The 24,356-nt window shown below is 37.6% G+C and overlaps 1 protein-coding gene across 6 annotated transcripts in view; it reads left to right on the top strand.

Annotated features, from left to right (window-relative positions):
- ALPK1 (alpha kinase 1) overlaps window positions 1-24,356 on the top strand; it is a 137,258-nt gene that overhangs the window by 13,348 nt on the left and 99,554 nt on the right. For 3 of the 6 annotated variants that reach the window (XM_050791322.1, XM_050791318.1, XM_050791319.1), the window contains exon 2: window positions 386-437. Coding sequence is in view for 1 of the 6 variants with exons in the window: in XM_050791317.1 (XP_050647274.1) it covers window positions 2,971-3,030 (60 nt within the window). In the remaining 5 variants the exon portion in view is untranslated. Of the gene's footprint in view, window positions 1-385; window positions 438-2,936; window positions 3,031-8,709; window positions 8,824-24,356 lie in introns of all 6 variants that reach the window. The other 3 variants (XM_050791317.1, XM_050791320.1, XM_050791321.1) reach the window with 2 other exon arrangements.

The raw sequence follows: 24,356 nt of genomic DNA, 5'->3' as shown, positions 1-24,356 counted from the left end.
TGAGTTTTCTCTTCTTTATGGTTGAACTTCTTCAAAAGTTTAAGGAGAAATTTGAAGCCCTTTCCCCTATTTAAGGGAGGCAGGAAACCAAAAGAGGTTTGTCCCCCAGTCAAGCACTCTGGGCAGGATCTGGTCTCCCTTGATGTGACATTCTTTTTCCTTTTATATCTAAAGTGATGGACAGTGATGATACAATTGTAACTTCTCCGCACTCATTTGCAACTCAGGAACTTGACCTTCCTGTTCCCTTATCCGATGTTTCAAATAGCAAACATGCAACAATGCTCATGATATAATGCAGGAAATAGAGTAGAGATTATTCCTTCTTCTGTTTATTCTCTAATTATAACAAAGTCCTCTGTTTTTATGTCTTTTTCTTAACTAGGAAGTTCTTCTAAATCAGGAATGGATTGAAATCCAATGAACTCAAACTTTGGGTAAGTTTTCTATGAAACTTTTGAATTAAGTTATTTTTTCCTAACTACATAGCAATACATAGTCATTGTAGAAAATAGGAAAAGAAGAGGAAAATAGTAGAAAAGTACCACTTAGAGACAAACATTCCACATTTTATTGTATTTCCTTCTGATTATTCTTCAATAGTTTTTTAAAATTGTGGTAAAATACACATAATGTAAAATGTACCATCTTAACAATTTTAAGTGCACATTTCAATGGTATTAAGTACATTCATATTGTTGCACTGCAATAACTACCATCCATCCACAGAAGTCTTTTTTATCTCACAAATTTGAAACTCTGCACCCGGTAAACAATAACTCCCATTTCTGTCTTCCCCAGCCCCTGGCAAACACCATTTTCCTTTTTGTGTCTATCAATGTGACTACTCTAGGTACTTCATATAAGTGATATCATGCTGTATTTGTCCTCTTGTGCCTGGCTTCTTTCACTCAGCATAATGTCCTCAATGTTCATCCATATGTCAGAATTGCCTTCCTTTTTAAGGTGGAATAATATTTTATTGCATGTACATACAAATTTGGTTTCTCCATTCATCCATTCAGTGGACTGCTTCCATATTTTGGCTATTGCTGATCATGTAATGGACATGAGTATACAAATATCTCCTTGAGTTCCTGCTTTCAATTCTTTTAGGTGTATTTGGAGTGAAATTCCTAGATCATATGGTAATTCTATTTTTAACATTCTGAGGAACTACCATACAGTGACATCCTGTCAATAGTGCACAAGAGTTCTGATTTCTCCACAACCTTTCCAACATGTTATTTTCTGCTTTTTTTTCATGGTAGCCATCTTAATGGGTGCGAGGTAGTATCTCATTGTGCTTTTGATCTGCATTTCTGTAATGATTAGTGATGTTGGAGACTTTTTCTGTACTCATTGCCATTTGTGTATCTTCTTTGGAGAAATGTCTATTCAAACTTTGCCCATTTTTTTCAAGCTTTGTCTGCTTTATTCCACTACATAAAGTAAGGCAAAACAGTAACCTGTCATTCATAAAGATCAAGGAGTGCCTGCCATTCCCAAAAGGGACCAAAAAGGATGTTTCTTCACAAATGTGCGTGACATTTATCATTATGCTGATAAGCACTTTAAACAACAACAAAAAACTTTAATGGATAAATCAAATAACAGATCCAAATTAACTGAGCTTTAAGTTTCCAAAATTGTTCTTTCAAATGCTAATGCTCTGCCCATTTTTTAATTGGGTTGTTTTTTTGTTGTTGAGTTACAGTTGTTCTTTATATAGTCTGGATATTAACTCATTGTCAGCTACATGATTTGCAAATATTTGTTCTCATTTCTAGGTTTCCTTTTCACTCTGCTGATTGTGCCTTTGATGCCCAAAGTTTTCAATTTTGATGTAGTCTAATTTATCTATTTTTTTCTTTTGTTGCCTGTGTTTTCCATGTCATATAAAAAAAAATCACTACCAAACCCTATTTCCATGAAGCCTTCCTCCTATGTGTTCTTCTAAGAGTTTTCTAGTTTTAACTCTTACATTTGGGTCTTTGATCCATTTTGAGTTAATTTTTGTAGGTGGTGTTGTAAAGTAAAGGCCCCACTTCATTCTTCTGTATGTGGATATAGTTTTCCCAATACCATTTGTTGAAAAAAAACTATTCTTTCCTCATTGGATGGTCTTGGCACTCCTGTTGGAAATCATGTGACCCTATATATGATGATTTATTTCTGGGCTTCTTATACATCGATGGTCTATACTACTGTTTGGATTACTATAGCTTCATTGTAAGTTTTGAAATCAGGAAGTATGAGTCTTTCAATTTTCCTTTTTTTCAAAATTGTTTTAGCTATTCAAAGTCCCTTGAGATTCTATATAAATGTTAGGATGGATTTTTCTACTTCTGGCAGAAAATGTCCATGGTTTTTGATGATTTTTTACAGAGCTGCTATTACACTGTATGAACAATTTTATATTTTGCTTTGTCTTACTTAAAATTATGACATATATACCATTACAAAATAAATGTTACTTATTATTCAAACACTTCACAAACATACTTTACCGTGACATAAAGGAAATGTACAAATCGAAGTGTAGTTGAAAGGTCTGAAAATATGCCTCAAACCACAAGACGTGTGTATACTTTAGATACTATAATCATTAAAATGAGAAGAATTTGATTCAAGACATTTCAGAGTATCAGGAAGTGATATTTATACTAAGTGAGTAGAAAGGAATTAATAAACAATTGTATTAGTTTAAAAGACCTTTTTAAAGTATATACTTACACTACTTTTGACTAACTACAACTCGGAATCATTTATTTACTTACCAAACATTTACTGAATTTCTGTAGCTTCTGAAGTTCTGGGAACCTAGGTATAAATTAAATAGGGTCTTCACCCCAGGGGGAGGAAATAAATGCTGAAATTTAATGAAATTTTCATGTGTCATGAACTTTTACTTGCTTATTTAATCTTTCCCTCAGTCCTATGAGGAAGTGGCGTTAACTCCGTTTAAAGATGAGGAAACGAATATTCATTTCAGAAAAGCTGAGCTGCTTATTGAAGGTGACACAAACAGTGAGTGTCAAGGCTAAGTGATTAGCCCAGGGTCATTTGCCTCCAAAGCTCATATCCTTTTCACTCCTCCAGGTTGCTTTTGTCGCTTATGACCTAACATGGAAGACTGGAGTATATGCAACTACCATGACAGCAATTAATTCTGCCGTATTAGAGTCAAGAAAGTCTTTAGAGAAGCACCTTTATAACCTAAGACTTGAAAACTGATGAGTTTATTAGATAAAAATGGGGAGAGGAACTTTCATTCATTCATTCATTTAGGTGTCCATTAACAACTTCTACAGTGTGCTAGTCAAAGCATGAGACGCTGAGATGAAAAAAATGAGTGAGACACTGTGGTCATCCACAGGAGTCACAGTCTACTGGGAGACAGTTAAGTAACTGAATTATGACAAAGCATGATGTCAGAATCTGCCATAGAGTTGAAAACAGAGTCCTGGGGTCACCATTCCAGAGTCCTAAGGGCAAGTTCACAGTGGCAGAAGCTACACTGATGGCAGGTAGTGCTGAATATGGCAGCTTGGACCCTCCACGCCAAGTTCAGGAGTTTGGGTTTCATCCTATAGGCAACAATGCACCAGGAGTTTCTAAGTAGGAAAGTAACACAGTCAGGTCTGCTTTCTAAGAACCTATCTGGGCAGCACATGAAGCATAAAGAATGGGAACTGGGAAAGAGACAAGTGGCGGGAAGACCAGCCTGGAGGCTAGTGGTTCAAACTAAAGAGGGAGAAAGCCTGAAAGAGGCAGAAAGAAGAGAGACTGAGAAGCAAAGACCATATTTATGATGTGAGGTTGGCAGCTTTGTTGCCTGTGGGGTGTGTGCTGAGAGTAAGGAAGGAGACAAGAGAACATGACCAAAGACTTTGGGGTCATGTACATGTTCAGAACCAGCATTGTTTGCAAGTTATGGACCCATGGTGCATTTAATAGATAAGGCTCTTTTGCATTATCAGTATTTCTCTTATATATTTAGTCACTCTAAAATGACTACATGACTATTTTTATACCAATACCATTCTGTTTCGTGACTATGGCCTTATAGTATAGTTTGAAATCAGGAAGTGTGATGTCTCCAGATTTGTTCTTTTTGTTTAGTCTTGCTTTGACTGTGCTGGCTCTTTTCTGGTTCCATATGAACTTTAGAATTATTTTTTTCTAATTCTGTGAAAAATGATGGTGGTACTTTGATGGGAATTGCATTGAATTTGTAGATTGCTTCTGGCAGTATGCTTATTTTCACAATATTGATTCTATCCATCCATGAGCATGGGATGTGTTTCCATTTGTTTGTGTCATCTATCATTTCTTTCAGCAGTGTTTTGTAGTTTTCCTTGTAGAGGTTTTTCACCTCCTTGGTTAAGTATATTCCTAAGTATTTTATTTTTTTGCAGCTATTTTAAAAGGGGTTGAGTTCTTGATTTGAATCTCAGCTTGGTCACTGTTGGTGTATAGCAGAGCTACTGATTTGTGTACATTAATTTTGTATCCTGAAACTTTACTTAATTAAAACTTTACTACTGTTTTGTGTATATTAATTTTGTATCCTGAAACTTTACTTTACAGTTCTAGGAGCTTTTTGGATGAGTCCTTAGGGTTTTCTAGGTATACAATCATGTCATCAGCTAACAGTGACAGTTTGACTTCCTCATTACCAATTTGGATGCCCTTTATTTCTTTCTCTTATCCAATTGCTCTGGCTAGGACTTCCAGTGCTATGCTGAATAGAAGCTGTGAAAGTGGGCAACCTTGTCTTGTTCCATTTCTCAGGGGGAATGCTTTCATCTTTTCCCCATTCGGTATAATGTTGACTATGGGTTTGTCACAAATGGCGTTTATTACCTTATGGTATGCCCCTTCTATGACAATTTTGTTGAGAGTTTTAATTATAAAGAGATGCTGGATTTTGTCAAATGCTTTTTCTGCATCTATCGAGGTGATCATGTGATTTTTATTTTTAATTCTGTTTATGTGGTGTATCACATTTATTGCCTCGCAGATGTTAAACCATCCCTGCATCCCGGTATGAAACCCACCTGATCATGGTCGATTATCTTTTTTATATGCTGTTGGATTCTGTTAGCTAGTATTTTGTTCAGGATTTTTGCATCTATGTTCATCAGGAATATTGGCGTGTAGGTTTCTTTTTTTGTTATGTCCTTTCCTGGTTTTGATATTAGGGCGATACTGACTTCATAGAATGATTTAGGAAGGATTCTCTCTTTATCTTTTGGAACAGTTTCAATAGGATTGGTACCATTCGTCTTTAAATGTCTGATATAATTCAGCTGTGAATTCATCTGGTCCTGAACTTTTTTTTGTTGCTAACTTTTTAGTTACCATTTCAATCTCACTTACTGTTATTGGTCTGTTCAGAGTTTCTATTTCTTCCTGGTTTAATCTAGGAGGGTTGTATATTTCCAGAAAGTTATTAATTTCCTCTAGATTTTCTAGTTCATGTGTGTAAAGGTGTTCAGTAGCCTTGAATGATCTTTTGTATTTCTGTGATATTGGTTGTAATATCACTCACTTCTTTTTTTTTTTTTTTTTTTTTTTTTTTTTTTTTTTTTTCTTTTTTTTTTTGAGGCAGAGTCTCGCTTTCACCCAGGCTGGAGTGCAGTGGCGTGATCTCGGCTCATGGCAAGCTCCACATCCCGGGTTCACGCCATTCTCCTGCCTCAGCCTCCCAAGTAGCTGGGACTACAGGCGCCCGCCACCACGCCCAGCTAATTTTTTTGTATTTTTAGCAGACGGAGTTTCACTGTGCTAGCCAGGATGGTCTCGATCTCCTGACCTTGTGATCCACCCGCCTTGACCTCCCAAAGTGCTGGGATTACAGGTGTGAGCCACCACACCCGGCCAATATCACCCTTTCTTTTCTAATTGAACTTACTTGAATCTTCTCTTTTCTTTTCTTGGTTAATCTCACTAATGGTCTATCAATTTTATTTAACTTTTCAAAGAACCAGCTTTTCATTTCATTTACCTTTTGTATTTTTTGTTTCAATTTTATTTAGTTCTGCTCTGATCTTGGTTATTTCTTTTCTTCTGCTGGGTTTGGGTTTGGTTTGTTCTTGTTTCTCTAGCTCCTTGAAGTATGACCTTAGATTGTCTATTTGTGTTCTTTTAGACGTTTTGATGTAGGCATTTAATGCTACGAACTTTCCTCTTAGCACTGCCTTTGCTGTATCCCAGAGATTTTGTAGGTTATGTCACTGTTATCATTCTGTTCAAATAATTTTTAAATTTCCACCTTGATTTTATTGTTGACCCAACAATCATTCAGGAGCAGGTTATTTAATTTCCATGTATTTGCATATAATTATAATTTTAATCACTGCTATATCGAAACATCATAGATTTTGGGACAGTGGATTAGTGAGTTTTCTTGTAAGACAAAATTCAAAAAGATTAATGGATCTTTACTGAAATGAAATTCAAATATTAGTATTTGTCAGTTGAATAATCTGCACTGCTATTTTAATGTTCCACAAAATTTTCCATTTTTCCAGGCCATTATTAAGTCTTCTAATTTATTTAGACCTGTTCTGTAGAGTGTCACATTTGTTTTCATTAACAAGTATAAACATACTAGTTAAAAGTGAAATTGCTTATACCTGTACTGATAAGTGCCACCAGTAGAGGGCGGCAGTGAGGCACTAGAAAGAAGAACCAACTTACTGTCAGAAATTGCAGAAAACCGCCAAGATGGGGGTTGATGTGAATGACGGCAAACATTTGTTGGTGCTGGCATCCTCATTAACACCCAGATTGGCTTATTTTATGGGCCAGAAGCTTTGACATAAACATTGTCACAGAATTTTCAGATAATCTGATAATGTACTTATAAAGCAAATTTTGTGGAAATTTCTGGTAAGACTGATGAGAATCAACATTAAGAGATATTCTAAAAATTTTACATTACTTCAAAGAGACAAGAGTATCAGTTAAAATTAAGCATGTTGTTCTTGTCACTTCAAGAGTGTAGGCAGAGAATTTAATACTTTAGAGATGACAAAAGGCATCTTACCCCCTTTGAACACTACAGATATCCCTGAAATAAAAAGGAATATTTGCAACTCATCAACAGTAAGCAATGCATAGGTTTAATCAACAAGATAGGTTACCCGAATTTATCTTGCATCTATCTGCTTTTATAAACATTTAACAACAACAGCAATTTTTTGAGCACCTACTATGTGCTAGGAGTAATTCAAGGTACTGAGGTTATAGAAGGGAACAAAACAAACTCATTTCCTGCCTTCTTGGAGTTTAAATTATAGTGAGGAAGACAGATATTAAACAAAGCTGCATAATTAATTCATTTGTTACAGTGGAGAAAAACAAAAAAAAAAGAAATCAATCTACCACAGGACCCCCAATCAATGAGTTTGACCTCAAATCAAAAAGGGGAAATTAAGTGAAATTGAAATAGGACTGAAGAACAACTTAAATTCTTAATACCCACTTATGCCATTTATTTCCTTTAAAAATAAATAAAATAGATAAGGTAAAATTAACAAATTCATGGAAATAACATTACTAAAGAGTATTTGAGTAGTTGCTATACAGCAATAAAGTACTTTGTCAACTTAAAGTGTTGTTAAAATGCCCCATGGCTCCCTGAGCACCTAAACTTGATGAAAGTCTGTGTCAGTCATCAACCCAGCCACAGCCACCCCTGAGAACCTGGACTTCGTGCTGACCCCAGTCACTCTCTGCAAGGTCCCTCTGTGTCTTTGCTCTTGCTGTGCCCCACATCTCACCACATCTGCCTGATGTGCATCTTTTCACACCGCCATCCACCCCTGCTCCTCAGACCCTACCCCTTTCACTTCCACTGGCTGGAGTCCTACCACTCTTTCAATGTCCTAGTCAGTCTTCTAAACAAAGCGTAACTTAATTGAACCTCCTTTCCCTAAAAAAAAAAAAAAAATTATTTTTTCCCTCAAAATGGTAAATTAAACTACAAATCACAATCATTCTTTGCCCATTCTTTGCTTAGAATTTAACTATATCTGAGCAGATTCAGTCTTTTATTTCAGACATATTTGTGTCTGTCATCGCTAGTAAACGCTGAGCCCTAAAGTTCTAGAACTGTGTCTAATTCATCCTCATATCGCCTTACAGATCCTGGCACATAGCAGGTATCTAGAAAACTTTGGTTAATTTGCATTATTGGAAGAAAATTGCCACAAATCTTAATCTTTAAGAATTTGGTTTTTTTGAAGAGCATGGAATTGGTAATACGCAGGCTATACATTTTGGACAACATAGAACACACAAAAAATAAATGTACGTCAAATAAAGTTGCCATTTTTTCCTTTATCCTATTTCAGTGAAGATGAATATTTAGGAAATTACATAAAATTTTACTCTGTGAGAGGCTTATCTAGGAGCGATGCAATTCTTGGAAAATACAAAGTTTGTCAAGGTCTGTAATTTGCTTTTACTCTCCTAATAAGTTTTTACTCTCCTTATATAGCCTGTTATTTCATGGATGTTGGCAGAAGACATGAAACTCCTGGGTCAGAGACAAAGGGTTTTAGTACCCATAGTATATCAAGCAGCATGAACATCATGCTGACATCTGCTCCTCATGTCCTCCAAGTCCCACTGGAGTAGTAGTGAGTGGGCCAATGGATGCCGTACATGCAGTCAGTGGGTTTGTCTCTATTGCAGCCAAGGAACGCTGGGCTTAGGGAGCCACTGCTTTTACGAAAAGCCTGCTCTTTGTCCCAGTGAGAGACATGACCTCATTCCTCAAAGATGCTGCAAATTCTAATAAAGTCCCAGGTAAGGAGAGGTTGGCCTGGTGGGTTTTTGTTTTTTGTTGTTGTTGTTGTTTTCAAACAGGGTCTAACTCTATTGCCCTGGATGGAGTGCAGTGGCACAATCATAATTCACTGCAACTTCAAACTCTTGGACCCAAGAAATCCTCCCTCTCAGCATCCTGAGGAGCTAAGACTACAGGTATGCGCCACCACTACAGGCTAATATTTTTATTTTTATTTTATAGCAATGAGAGTCTCACTGTGTGCCCAGGCTGGTTTCAAACTCATGACTTCAAATGATCATCCTGCCTCAGCCTCCCAAAATGTTGGAATTATAGGTGTTAGCTACTGCACCAGACCTGATCCCTCATTCTTGACACACACTGCAAGAACTTGCAGAGATGCCCAGAGCTCGTGGTAGATTGTCTGTCCCAAAACTATTCTGTGAAAGTAAGAATTTTGGTTACCCTGGAACATCAGAGGGGTTCAATAAATATTTGTTGAAGCAAATTAATTAATTAATGAGAAGAAGGAGAGACACTGAGTAACCAAAAAAAAAAAAAAAAAGGCAAATAGAGTGAATCCCTTGAGGGAATAGTTTCAAATTTCAGACCTGATAAGGAGGAAAAATCAGAAGCATAGCAAAAGCTAAGACATTGTAGACTACTTGGCTTTATAATAAAATACCTAAGCACATTACTTCATGGAAGATGAATCTAGGACTCACTATACAAAGTAATCACTGATGAAGTTCAAATTACCTAAGGTAATGCACCTGTCTCCCTAAATCAGCATTACAGTAATCACAGCTCTTTATATATGCAGCCTTTTGGCATGGACCAAATTTCCTTGAAAACTTTAGACACTATTCCCATTTACCAGCCATGACTTTTTCCCCAAAATTGTAAATTGAACTACAAATCAAAGTAGATCATATGAATAAATTTGGTCAGACTTAAACACTTCCTTAGAAATGTATAGTTTAAGCAAATGAAATATTGTATCCTCCGAAGATTCCCTTGAAGGTCAGGAGTTAAGCTGAAACATTTTGTGATGGTATTAGAAATGAGGGACTTGAGGCATATTTAGGATATTCAAGTTCAAAGTCCAGACCCGTGAGTAGAGTTCACATTTACATTGATGATTGTAAATACTCCTTCTCCGGACCACAGTAGTCGTGTCTTAAGGGGCAGTCATACAGAGTTTTGTTATCGCACATCTCAACTTTTAGCCTCCCTGCCCTCTTTTTCCTGGATGCCTTCCAGTCTTCATGAGCCACTGCTGTACTATCACTGCTCTCCATCTGCTGCTCTCATAATTGGAGATTGATTGCCTCCAGGGTTCACAAATGTTTCAGGCAACCTTAAATAATTTGAGCTTTTAAGCAACTATGAGTTTTTCAGGCACTCCAGGGAAGGCCTTGTTTTTAAGATTTGTAATTCCCCTCTTCTCTCCTCTCCCTTCTACCCTCCCAAGGGATTTCACCCAGGCTTCCCTAAGGCCCTGGGTGAGAGGCTGTGTGAGCGAGCAGTGCCTTACTCAGAGTCTTCCCTCACACTCAAACTGGTGCCTCTGGATGAGCCATCAAAGCTTTTCCTACCTCAGCATGAGTGCCTGGCCTTCCTAGGGCTCTTTCCCCTTCTTTCCTCAAGTTTATGGAAACCTTCATCATCCCTTTGTCTTTGAAAGTCTTTGCAGTAGAGATGATCATCATTTCTTTCACCAGTCAGTTTCTCCTTCCCAACATCCCATTTTTACATAATTTATTTTCCCCTGACTATTGAGATTGTCTATGCAAACCTCCCTGCTACCAGCCCCTTTGTTGTATACCTGATTAAACGCTGGACGGAACAAGCCATGCATTGTGCTAAGATTTTATCCTTAAACTAAGGACGCTGCAACTGAGTTTCTGTTAAATGCTTGAGTCGAGAGGTCATGCAAAGCCATCATAAATGGATCAGATGAAGATGGTCTACAGGGAGAGATGAAGTGGACCTTGTCTGTTTCGTTTACCTCTTTAGGCACTCTTGCCCCACCTACCTAGCAAGGTATCTGACACATAGGAGGCATTTAAGTCTTTATGGAATGAATAAATCAGACTGTGGAGAGAGAGAGAGAAAGAGAGGCAGCCTTGCATTAACAGCTTTCCGTTTCCTTGTTCTAATTCCACATGAGGACTGTCTGCATTTCCTGTCCTCATGTCCACCAATACATTCCCCTTTATGCCAAAACTAGTTTGGGTGTCTTTAATTTCTTGATGGTCTTCTTAAAAGGCAACCTCCGAAGAAAAATATGACAGAAACTCCAACTTGAGGATGCTTTTGCAGAGCAGGCCTCAGCCCCTCTGTGTACATAAATCTAGGCATTGCTGATTGAACAGGGGTTCATTTAGAGCCCACAGGGAGGACTCCAAATGAATAGAGGTCTGATCAGGAGGCACTTGCCAAGTTAAGCTCCAGGAAGAGGAGGAGCGGGTTACGGTTTCACCTTGGATTTCTGGAACGCTGCTGGACTAACGTGGTGGTGCAGGAGGCTTCTCTGCATTTCTGCCTGTATTCTCAGTCACTGTGCAGTACATCAAGAAGGGTCACTCTTTCCTGCTCACTGAAGCAGTAGGGAGATGCCCCCTGCCCAGGAGAGTATATTTCAAAGTGAGGGGGAGAGGGTAGTTGAAAAGCCATAGGCAGTCATTCTAGGTTTGAAATATAGAAAAACAAAATATTCAGAGACAGTATGATGAATTTGTTCACAGTGCAGGTTTGAAGTGAGACAGATCTGCATTCCAACACCAACTCTGCAACTTACTAACAAGCTCTGTGATCTTCAATAAACTGATACTTTTATGTTAACCAAAAAAGAGTGAATTTTTCTAACAAGTTAAGAAATATGGCACTAAAACATACACTTTTTTCACTATTACCTTTTTACCCTAAATCCCTGAGTGATAACGTAAAAGAAGAGTGCAGTCAATATCTAACAAGAGAGTAGTTATACAGTAATAGCCATCAGTTGTGGCATCAATCAAGAATTAGTAGTATCACCTCCCTGAATAGGAGGCACACGTGAATTCTCATATGCAATCTTCTGAAGACCTTAAAAGCAATTTGTAAATGATATGACCTGTAGATGGCGAACTTGGATAGGGGGAATGCTAAGCAATAACTATCTAAAAAAGAAAGCAGTGGTTTTTGTTTTGTTGACGAGAGGACTAAGTAAAGTCAATACATTAATAAGTTCTGTTTATGACCACAGGCCCAAAGATTCTTTGCTGACACACCAGGTTCCTTCTGTCTGTGGACAAGAGCCCACTCGCAGTCATGCCCACTGTTGCGGGACTAGACTGCATTAGCTGCTGGTAGAAAGGTTTTGGCTCTGTTCACACTGGCTGCTAGTCATTGATACAAGAGCAAGAAGTATCAAACGGGGAAGGTAAATAGCTTTCCTGGAAGTCTCTTGGGGAGTGCAGAAATGCATACGTAACACTACTTAATTATCTGACTACATCCTACATGTCCAAAGTATCCACATCTTTTGATCTAGATAAATAATTATACCCTCCCTTGCTCGCTTGTTGCCACTGTTGAGTATTTGTTCTTCACACTCCCCAAGGCAATCCTTTAGGGACCAATTACCATCCTTTATTGACATCATTTCACTGGCTGACAGAGACTTCTGGAGTGCCACACCGGGCATTCAGGACTCCTAAGAAAGCTCTTTAATACTTTTGTGTAATCTCTGTGCCTTACGTGAGAAATATGAATTTTTTTCCTTAAAATTCTACTTTGGAGTACTAGTTTTAGTATCCCGGGTCACGTTGCATATATGTGGATTTGTGGGAAAATTAGTGTGACTTCCAAAACTGTGCCTGCTCATGCGGTGGCCTGGGATGTTTTGTTGGTTCTTTCAGCTGTGAAAGAGCCCGGCATCTCACCCAACATGATAGATTGATGACCTTGTGCTGCATTAGAAAGCAGGGTCATTATCCCCAGAGAGCCTCGCAGCTTGTGCGTCAGGTGAAGGGACATCACTAGGCTTCCACAGTGCCTCTGCTCTGTCGTTTATCACAAGGCTGTAATCATTTTCTACACATTGGCCTCCACACAGATGTGTGCTTCTAGAGTCCAGAGACTGTGCCGTTTTCATCCCTTTACCCTTCACATCGTGGAGCACTGGCATATAGTAGGTACTTACGAAAATGTCGAATGAATGAAAGAATAAATATACATGCTTGGGAAGAACAAGAAGGCAGGAAGGAGGAAAAATCAGTTTAGGGAGAAAAAGAGGAAAATAATCCAAGCACTTATGGAGAATTGTACCCATATTAGACAAACAGTATTCCTAAACAATAGAAAAAGAGAAAAGCTGAGTAGACTGTGCCCAGTCCAATCCATTTATTTTTACCAATCAAACTCTGAAGAGCCTGACTTATAACTGAAATGCTAGTTCACTATTACCAGTAAAGAACACATCTTTCCAGAAACTACAATGTTTGTGTTCCCTGAGAACATTACCCCTGCCCAGACCCACGTATTGCACTTTTTTATTTCAAAACAAAGAAAGCCCTTGGCTCTCAGGATGAGGCCATTTTGGTTTTGGGGTAGCTTCTAAAAGCCATAAGGTTGCAGTTAACCTAAAATAGGAAAGTATAAAAGTTATCGGAGAATTCAGAAATTATAAGATGTTATCTAAGAGTGGATTTGGATTTAAAGGCACCCATTAGTGGAAGGCAGACTTCAGGGGATGGGAGTGAGGAACAATCAGGAATAGTCTCTGGAAGACAGTCCAAATAAGAGCAGCAATATATCACCCCATGGCATTGCTCATGAGGCTGACAATGGGGCCTCTGACATGAAATCACAGCAATAGTCAAGGACGTGAAGACACGCACAAGGATGGGGGGTATAGGCCTGTCATGTCTATACATGGTAAGCACTTAATAAACACTGGTTGAATGAACAGGCTACTGTGTGACCGACCCGCTAAGGGGAAGCCACAAACTACTTCACTAAAGGCTCAGTTTATTTATTTACTTACATATTTACGTAAGTACATGTGAAAAGCAATTGTAGTGACATGCACTACTAAAATGTACAAAAATCCAATGTAAGGAAAAGTTAAATTGAAAAACGCTGATCAGAAACCATTTAGAATAAACGAAGAAAGAAACTTGGGTCCTGGAAACCTATGTTGAATGAATCATACAATAGAGCTTACAGAAAGTTCTCAGCCTCCAGACAACCAAGTCAGAGAGGAACAAGCTGGTTTCATTAGTCAGTAAAGGGGTATGTGTAAGTTCATCCTTACACAGACTTATTTTTGAAACTTAATTCCAGGAAGAATTTATTGCATGAACACTTAAATAAGAGAAAGGAGACATTTGGCAACAGTTTTATAAAAGTACCTACATGTCATTCACAGACTAAGCTATAAAGGTAATCACCACCATTGTAGCCTGTATAAATTAATAGGCAACAGGGAGAGGGGAAAAAAGAAATGGGTTAAGGTATGAACATATGCACTACCACACAAACAGGGAAATTTGAATACTGGCAACGGTCCTTGTTTTTGCAACTGGTTAAAAGGCTAGAGTTATAATCTACTAAATCTAGCACTCCCAGTGATGTGAGAGGTTCTACTTTCACTTCCTTCCTTTGATTCCTGGACCTATGTAACCTGTCCTTGGGTGAAACAACACCATATATTGGTTATTGATTCAGAGAATATACCATTTTCTCTACACCAGTATTCATGCCTCATGTCTTCCAGCTGGCTCTAAAACGGAGTATGTAATAGATTATTGCTTTGCTCTATAAGGCCAGCTGCTCCAGGGTTATGGTATGACCAATGAATCCTGTGGGAAACGCCCTGTCCTTGGCCAGAGGCAGTGTTGTATGGACTAATGTGGGTGAATTAAGCTTTCAGTAAGTCCACAGACGGTATTGTTAACAGAAGCATAGCAAGGGAGCCAAACCTACATCCAGAACGAATGTCCATTCCAGGGAGAAAAATTGCTACAAATCCATGATGAAAGAGGTTCACTATGAACAGCCAACAGGAGGTTAGCTGTTCCACCCTCATCCCTCGGGATTAGAGCTAAATGGAGGGCTCACTATGCTGGCGTTTCAAGCATTTGATAGTGGTGGTAGTCAGATCTGCTGTGGTGAGGGGAACTTCATGTGGTTGAGTCCATGCATAATAACCTCCATCTTTGTCACCATGGCTACTTTTTTCTTGAACTCATTGAGGAACAATAGTGAGAGCAGGGAGACAGGAAAACTGACATGTGCAGTACTGGTCTTTTGCCAGCTGATTATTGAGAGGGTGTGTTCTGTAGTGGGAGCCCTTTGGTGAACATTTACATGGGGCAAAGTATCCTGATATTGTAAACCCATTCTGTGAGGTCCATCCATATCCATACGTGTATCTCTACCCTAAACCTCCTTGTCATTATCCTTCAATCTTGTTCCTTTCAATTTCCTCATCATCTAACCCAACCTTTCAGCTCTGTCTTTGAATTGCACTGTGATTTTCTTTCCTTGTGGGCAAAGTATACAATTTGAGTTAACACTTAAAGTCTATTTATTGGGAGGATTTATCTTCTCACTTGTTTCTCATGGCTGATAGTGAGGAGAGCTCCAATGCTGTATCAGTTTATGTATGACAGTATATTATGCATAAACATCAGTAAATCAGCCTTGGACATTTTTCTGTCCTGTCCATAGAGAAATCCCCATGACACTGTATATGTGGGTCTAAGGAGATGTGGCAGCAGAGCAAGACTAGTAGGAGAGTTTGAGCCACTTGCTCATGAAACTTTCTTATGCCTTTAGCAGTTGCTTAAGTCTGATCTTGTATATGCCTCTTCAACTTGATTATGGAGAGCTGCTGTGCACATCCAAATTTTCAAACAGGTCAATCAAGTCACATCTGAATCAGATGGGCAGCTCAGGTCTCATACATAATCAGTTGATTTCTTATGTCTAGACACTCAATCTCTAACAGTACCAAATAACAACCACTAGGTGAGGTTTCTCAAGGAAAACAGATATTTGTCAAAGAGATATGACTTTACCCTCAAGTCTGGGATCTGTGCTATGATAATCTTATTCAGGAGTTCCATAGGATCAATATGGCATCCTGATTTGCCACAGTCACTCACTCTACAGTCCCAAGGGCTAAGTGACAAGAGAGGTTTATTCTTTAAACTGAACTGGCAAAAGAATGTTCTTTTATTTGGGACCTTCCTTAAATATAAAGCCTATGGTTTATCAATAAAGAGGAAGGAAGAATACCAGTTAATTTGCCTGTGTAATACTGAAAGTCCACCAAATATTTGTGCCTCTTTCTTCCTAGAACTGGATGCAAGAAGGTACAGCAAACTGACTTTCACAATTTGAAGGGGATATCTCAATATACTCCAGATCTCTAGACCCCCAGAAACATCAGTGAGTTAGTAGATCTCTGAACTTTTATGGAATTTTTCTCTTATCCTTAGTCACATGTAAGCCTTACCAAGGCATCTTGTGTATTCGCTAATTTATGCTCAGCAGATTCATTGACTGGTTGCCATCAATTACATGGCCATGGTTGATGTCCTATGAAATGGTGAAATGATCAAGGTCCCTGAATATTAGGTTATGACACAGTACAGTCAGGGAGCCAGTGTAGGAATTCTGCCACTTGCTGAGTAAGGTCTTCTCTAATTCTACATATAGGAACTTGGAAAATAAATACAGGATGAACACTTGGACCTAGAATGAATACACTGAGATACATTTCATCCAATATTCCATTTATCACCCAACCCTCTTAAGCTTTCCTTCTGATGGTTGGATTGTAGTGGTGTTATATGTCCCTAGGCTGTAGCTCAGAGACAATTCCAATAATCTCGAAAACGTCTATTTTAGTTTCTCCATTGTACATTTACCCTAGTGAATTACTACAGATCACTTTGGTGAATACTAAAAGGAAACCTTGAGATGCAGTTTCAAAGAACTTGGCTTCAAGGGTTCCCAGCCTCCATTTCATGCAAGGGGCTTTGGGTCTATGAACCAACTCAGTTCTGGGAAGTAAGAGACTATGAGACTGTGGTCCCTCAAGCCACACTTCTATTTGCCAGGCTTAGGATTTTCAATTATAATACATAGTTGGAGTAAAACCTTAGTGTACTGCCCATGTATTAAAGCTGAAGCTAAAGGTCCTTGCAGGTCAAACCATTCTGATTACTGATCTGGCCCCGCATAATTATGCCCACCTTGCCTCTTGGTTTATGCCTCTCCAATATCCTCTCAATTCTAAAGAGAGTATATCATGGAGCACATTTCTACTTTCATCCCCAGATTACAAAGTATAGTTGCCATCTTGCTCTTTAGTGATGTGTACTTTCTCACTAATATGTTTTGTAATGCCTTGGTACTAGGACTATCCCTGGAACGTAATTAGGAGTGATATGCTACGGGGTTGAGTGAACAGATCACCCTCACAAATCTATTCTAATATTTCTATCTCTAGGTATCTGTATATATTCATCCACAGTATACTAATTTCTAACAGCTTGACTTCCTTTAGTGTAGGCCAACACTGAGTTCAGGTACCAGCCAACCAACTGAACAAATGGTCATAACCAATCCCACCTACCAGAACTAGCACAATTACCAGAGTCTCTGGTAGAAGAACCCACATTCATGTTTGACCCAAAGGAGCTATATTCCTTTCTTCTTCCTTCATTTAGCACTTAAGAATCCATTTGCACACATATTCCATTAGTTTCTGTTGACATAAGTTAGAAAAAAGAATTCTACAATTCTATTGGTGTGTAAGCCCATTCTCGTGTAGGTATAACTTGGTCAGACTCTCCTTCTGATATTTAGACACTTCTGCCACACAGCCTAACAGAAGCACGAAGCTTCTTAATGCTTTTTCTCTTCCTTTTGTTTTTGTTTGTTTGTTTTTGGATTTTTCGTATGTGTGCGTTTTTGTTTTTGTTTTTGTTTTTGGTAAACAGCATAAATAGGCCTTATTTTTATTTATTTCTTAACATACAGCAACACTGATATTTTGTTTGCTCTTTATTTTATAATTTTAACAAAAGTATAGAACTGTGTAACAAACACCCTGATCAGGATACAGAACAAATTTCCCTCTAAGCACTGCTTTAGATGCATATCACAAATTTCCTGAAGAAAAAGTTTTCCAGGCCAGGCTCAGTGGCTCACGCCTTTAATCCCAGAACTTTGGGAAGCCAACGCGGGCGGATCACTTGAGGTCAAGAGTTCGAGACCAACCTGGCCAACATGGTGAAACCCCATTTCTACTAAAAATACAAAAATTAAACAGGTGTGGTGGCATGCGCCTGTAGTCCTAGCTACTTGGGAGGCTGAGCCATAAGAATCGCTTGAACCTGGGAGGTGGAGATTGCAGTGAGCCAAGATTTCACCACTGCACTCCAGCCTGGGTGACAGAGCGAGACTCAAAAAAAAAAAAAAAAAAAAAAAAGAAAAGAAAAGTGGTTTTCCCTATCCATACTGCCAATAAATGAAGCTTTGTTCAGGGCCATGTTAACACGGCAAGTATCTAAATAATATTGATTAGGATAGTGTATACTATGAGGATATCAAATTTTAAGGTGGTTTTAAAGTTTTAAGGCGGTTTTAAAGCTTAGTTCTTATATAGGAATCTTGGCATATTAGTAGGGCATATATATCCCAGGGGATCTAAGGGAAAGTTACGATAAGGAGGAATTTTACCTATTATTTTAAACTAGGTAACTCAAAAGCTCTTCCAATGTTGGACCCAAATCCTTGTGCTATAGCATTCTTTTGGATCTAATTATTCTTCTGGAAGCTGGATGAGAAAAAAAAATCCTGGGCTACTTTGTTTTGTATGATCATTGTTCCTCATTTACAGTTACTGCTAGAGCCAGAAAGAAAGATTGGATAACAAGGGTCTTGGATTAGCTTTTGCCAACCTATCACATTCCAGGGGTTCACAGTACCTACGTTAAGATCCTTTATGAGTCAGGGAAATGCAATCATTTGATTTGGGGCACTTATTGTGACTCTAATCATTGAGCTGTAGTCTTTTCTAAAGAACAAGATAAGCCAGATGATCAAGGTTCTTTTCATTTTGCAAAAGGTAGATATGAATGCCTTTGTGGGAGGTTGGTTGGATTCCTGTCCTCCTGTAGTATTGGATGTTCTTAGCAGGAAGTAGAAGCTGGAGCCATCTTGGGATAGAAATGAACAAACTCACTGGAATCCTGTTTGACAAAACGTGGCAGGACAGGGACTAATATCTGTGTGAGGGGAGTTTCTGAGTACCAGCTTTGAGAGACCTGCGTAATGGATATAATATTCAAGCCACAAAATCTGGAGGCCAAAATATAACTCTTTATATTTTTCGATGACAGTATAATCTCTCTCTCAAAATGCCATTTCATCTGAATGAGGGAAAGCTTGACCTAGTTAAATCTAAGCAGATTCCAGTAATAAAGGGTCTTCCTCATTAATTCTTGGCTTTCTTGGACTTCTCCTGAGGAGGACAGGTGCAGGGCTTCCACAGAAGGATCATGTTTTAACAGCTCTGATTCATCCCTTGCGTTCTTGGGATCTTTATCCAATCTGAATGGATATGGGAAGTGCTTATTTTTTTATAGCATGTAAGTCCTCTGTCATGAATTTTTCATGGTGCTTTGCATTCTGAAAAAATAAACAAATGTAAAACCAACCAACCAACCAATCCATACCCTTGGCTGGAATCTACCTCTCAAAACGATTAAATCTACTTTTGTTTACTGCTGTTTCCCTAGTGCCTAGAATAGTGTCTGGCACATAGTAGGCACTCAATAAATATTTGTTGACTATCTGAATGAATGAGTGAACAGAGGAATGAATCAAAGGGTAGGTTTTCACTTGCTCTTTTTAGACCTAGTGATCCCAGCAGAAAAGTAATCAAATGAGCAGCCACACTCAGTGGAGATAGATAAGGAAGTACCCTGGGCAATGGAAAGTAGACTTATTAAAAGAGTGGGTAAAATGAGATTCAGACAGGTGTCACTTAGTGTTGAATCCAGGGAAGACAGACACACATAAACTACATTTGGAAATATTAATTTTCATGTTGAAAAAAAAGCTTTAACTCTAAGCAAGTTGCTCAATCTCTTTGGGTCATTTGCCTCTTTTGTAAATTGAGATGACCAAAAATTAATGAATGAAATTTAGCTGAATATAATTTTCAACATCTTTATGGAAGTATAATTCACAAATCATAAAATTTAACCATTTTAAGTGTATAATTAAAGTTTTCCTCCTGCTTAAATAGCTTGAATCCATTTCTTGTTAAATATATAGTTGGCAGTGAATATTTTGGAGCTATGGATGGGCAACAACAGCATCTTCTATAGTTATCTTTTTTGTTCATGGTCTTGGTCAAGTATTAATAACAGTGTTATGCTGGCCTTATAAAATGAACTAGGAATGTCTTTTATATTTTTCTATTAGTTATATAATCTAAATATCCCAGAAATTACATATTTCCAAAGAATTTGGTGGAAATAGACTACAACCACATCTGAATCTGGTACCTTTCTTGGAAATAATAGACAAATTTTTCCACTTATTCTTAACTAGAAATTACTTTTTTCTTCAACCAGTTTTAACCATCTATTAAAAATTATTCTAGAAAATGTAGTTCATATAAGTTTTCATGTTTTAAAATTGGATTTGTACATCATAGTTTATTATACTTCTGAAGTCTTAATCATAACAGTGTTTTTATTCCTTTTCCCATTCTGAAAAGAGTCCTTTTTTTCATTAGATTTTCCTGAAAGCCACTGTACTGACCTTTTAAACAACTAGCTTTTTCTATTTATCTACTTTTTATAAATTATTATTTTTTTAAAAAATTATGTTTATGCATTCCCCCAACTTCCTAAGTTTTAGTTTGTCTCTCTTTTTACTTATTTGAAATAAAAATCACATTTTATACTTCTTTGCTTTTATTATTAAAGATTATAAAGCTATAAATTTTCATCTAAACATAGTTTTGGTTGCATTAAGTCTGGAAATGTATTGGAAAATGACAATAAGATGGTTTCTGAGTGCTATTGAAACTTCCAAGTGTTGGGCTGGGTGCAGTGGCTCAAACTTGTAAGCTCAGCACTTTGGGAGGCTGATGCAAGAGAACTGCTTGAGGTCAGAAGTTTGAGACAGCCTGGGCAATAGTAGTGAGACTCCATCTCTACAAAAAATTTTTAAAAATAAAAATGAGCCAGGGATGGTGGCATGTGCCTGCAGTCCTAGCTACTAGGGAGGCTGAAGTGGGAGGATCATTTGAGCCAGGAGTTAGAGGCCACAGTGAGCTACAATCATGCCACTCCATTCCAGCCTAAGCAACAGAGTAAGACTGTGTTTTTAGAAAGAAAAAAAGGAAAGGAAAGGAAAGGAAAAGAAATTAATTTCCAAGTGGCTCAATAAAAAAATTTAATTTTGAATTAATAATTTAGAGCTTTTATGAGTTGTGGTCAAATAATTTTTTCCTTTTGAGGATTTGTGAAGTATCTCTTAAGTCTGCTATACTGTGAATTTTCAGAAATGTCCAGTAATAAGTTTAAATATATATTTATTTTGGATAAAAGCTGAATGGTTTGCTAATAACTTTTTAAATAATTTTGATTAATAAACGATTTTATGTCATTTTTCTTTTGAGAGGGAGTCTCACTCTGTCACCCAGGCTAGAGTGCAATGGCGTGATCTCAGCCCACTGAAACCTCTGCCTCCCAGGTTCAAGCGATTCTCCTGCCTCAGCTTCCCAAGTAGCTGGGATTACAGACGCACGCCACCATGCCCAGCTAATTTTTGTATTTTTAGTAGAGATGGGGTTTCGCCATGTTGGCCAGGCCAGTCTTGAACTCCTGACCTCAGGTGATCCATCCACTTTGGCCTCCCCAAGTGCTAGGATTCAGGCGTGAGCCACCGCGTCCGGCTGTCATTTTAATTTTTAAGTGTGTTCATACTCAAATGTTTTTTCCCCGAGGAAAATTGTTTTTGAGTACAATATTTTGAATAATTGTAAATCTACCCAACTCTATACCTTTTTTCTACCTTGTTTAAATTAGAAAGTGATGCTAAACAGACAACCAGAAAAAAATATATATAAGGAATAAGAGGAAAAGCCTACAGAAAAGATGCTTAATAAATTTCAAAGTGGTGCAGTCATAGAAAAATGTATACCTCTTGGGAAAGGTATTTGCTAGTGTCTGGATGGCTGCAAATAAAATCATAAGGTCTTTCAGAGTATGTTTTACCTTGGAAGTGAGTGGAATGTAAGAACAAGCAGAGAGTTACATTAACTATAAATAAATATCAGCCTGAATATAGATATTGCCAGAATTAAAGGAAGATGGCATGACAACTCGTAGCAAAGTTTTCATTTAATTTCTGAAAGTGCCAAAGTGGTTCACAGGAACAGAGATACAATTATAACTGGTCATCTACCTCATGGTCACCTCAGGAGAGCAGGCAAAAACTACCTGCTATGTAGTGGGCAAACCTACTTAACCCCAAATTCAGAGTTCCTTCCACCGTGCTGTAAAGCTCCTTTAGCATATGCTTGTGAAGAAAATGGCTACTTTAAATAAGAGGCACCACTGAGAAATGTTCTTTACTCTGCATGTATCTTCAAAAATATTTGAAATTACCCACAATGAGAGACACAGGTGTGTCCAGAGCTCTTAAGTCAAGGGTAAAGAAGATGGACCAAATAATGAAGGGTATGGGTTAGATAGTTTGTACAAGGTTATCCAAATGAGGGACAACCCTGGATCTGAGCACAAATCCTGGCTCTGAGTTTCCTGGGCGTAAAAGCAAAAAAGGATAATATGATGAGGTTCAGATGTCCATAATCAAATAAGAAGAAATATATTTCTTTGGCATGAAAATCAAAATGTCTCTTGCTTTGAAATCATAGGACAATTTACTAATTGGGGCTTTAAGTAAAATAACATTAGATAGTATAACAGACATCTTCAATAGCAATTTTTACACAATAATTTTTTTTAAAATTACAAATAACTTATAAACCAATTATTTGTTTATAAATTAGTTAACTACAAGAGAAGTAAAACAAAATCAGTCTTCTTTATAATATAGCACTTTTCTTTTAAAAAATAATTTAAGCATTATTAAGGGAATGTCATCACTAGAATATGGACTTCACTAATTTTCCTTTGTTTTAACTAAAAAAATACTTTTTCTGCAATGTTGTATAATTTTTAGTTTGCCATACTTTGTTGAAATTGGATCACCGCATCATCTATTGGTGGCTCAGTTGGATATAGCCAGCTGAGTCGTCTTTGTCTATGGAAAAGTGAGCTACCTAGAAATTATGCATCTAAATGTTTAATGTTGCCCTGCAAAGCTGTGACATCGCTGAGTCTCTTTCTCTTGATTATCCAGGATCAGATTCCCTAGACAGAAGGTGTGGTTAGCACTTGATCCTAATCAAAGAACCAAAAATACTTGGATATAGTTCATTTTAATCTTAGTTGAAAAGATTGTGGATAGATACTTAAGAAAAAGTGAAATCAGCATAATATCGTCTCTTCAAGTGCAGTCCAGCTTTCAGAATGGTAACTTGGATTTCGGCCTCCTTGTAATTCTCCTTGATGAAAACAGAAGGATTTCACAGCACAGAAAGCAGAGGTTTATGAGTCTGGATATGGACAGACACACAAGAGAACTCTGTTCATCGTCTTCAAAGTGATGCAGCGATGGCAAGACTGCTGCTGTGGCCACATGTAATATAGCCTGTAGCTCTTTAAAGAGGATTAGCTTTAGCGCGCTGGGAGCATTCAACGCTGGATTTCATGTAGAGCAGAATATGCTAATGAAATGTAAATGTCTACGGCAAACATTGCGTAATATAGAAAACCTTCAAAACTGAGCTTTGTCTCTTGCACGGTGGGAAACCAAACTTTATCATATCAGAAAAAAGTAAAAAAGAAATAACTTTATATTTTTCTGTCCTACGTATCTGCTTCTAAAAAAAAGTGAAGTTAAATGCACACACATACATATTTATACTTAAATTAAATTTCAATGTTAGTAGAAAAACTAATTTCAGTCATTCAAAAATATCTTACTAGATCTATGCCCTGGGGTGGATGTAAAATAATTTATCTTTGAAGAAAAAAAAATACACATAATATGGATTTTCTTAAACAAACACTATTATTAAGATTACAAAGGGCTTACAGAGTAGATTCCCCCCCACCCTTTTCACCTTAAAATTTCTTATTTGTGATTTCCACTTTGTGCCTGCGCAATGTCCTTCTACTCAATGTTGGGAAATGCTACATCTTCATAATTTTCCACATAGTGCTTTTACTACTTCATAGGAAGTCGGTATGAGATTTGATCAGTTTCTTAAAACTGCACGTGCACTTAGTTAAGATATCAAAGTTGTTTTCATTTTAGTATTAGAATTTCAGAACACATTTGGTATTAGGAAAGTGAATTCACTATAAAATGTGTGATTTGCAATCCATGTAACGATGTG

This window comes from Macaca thibetana, chromosome 5 (assembly GCF_024542745.1).
Source record: "Macaca thibetana thibetana isolate TM-01 chromosome 5, ASM2454274v1, whole genome shotgun sequence".
In the NCBI taxonomy this organism is placed as follows: Eukaryota; Metazoa; Chordata; class Mammalia; order Primates; family Cercopithecidae; genus Macaca; species Macaca thibetana.
Note: the sequence above shows the minus strand (reverse complement) of the source record. Positions and strands in the feature narration are given on the sequence as shown.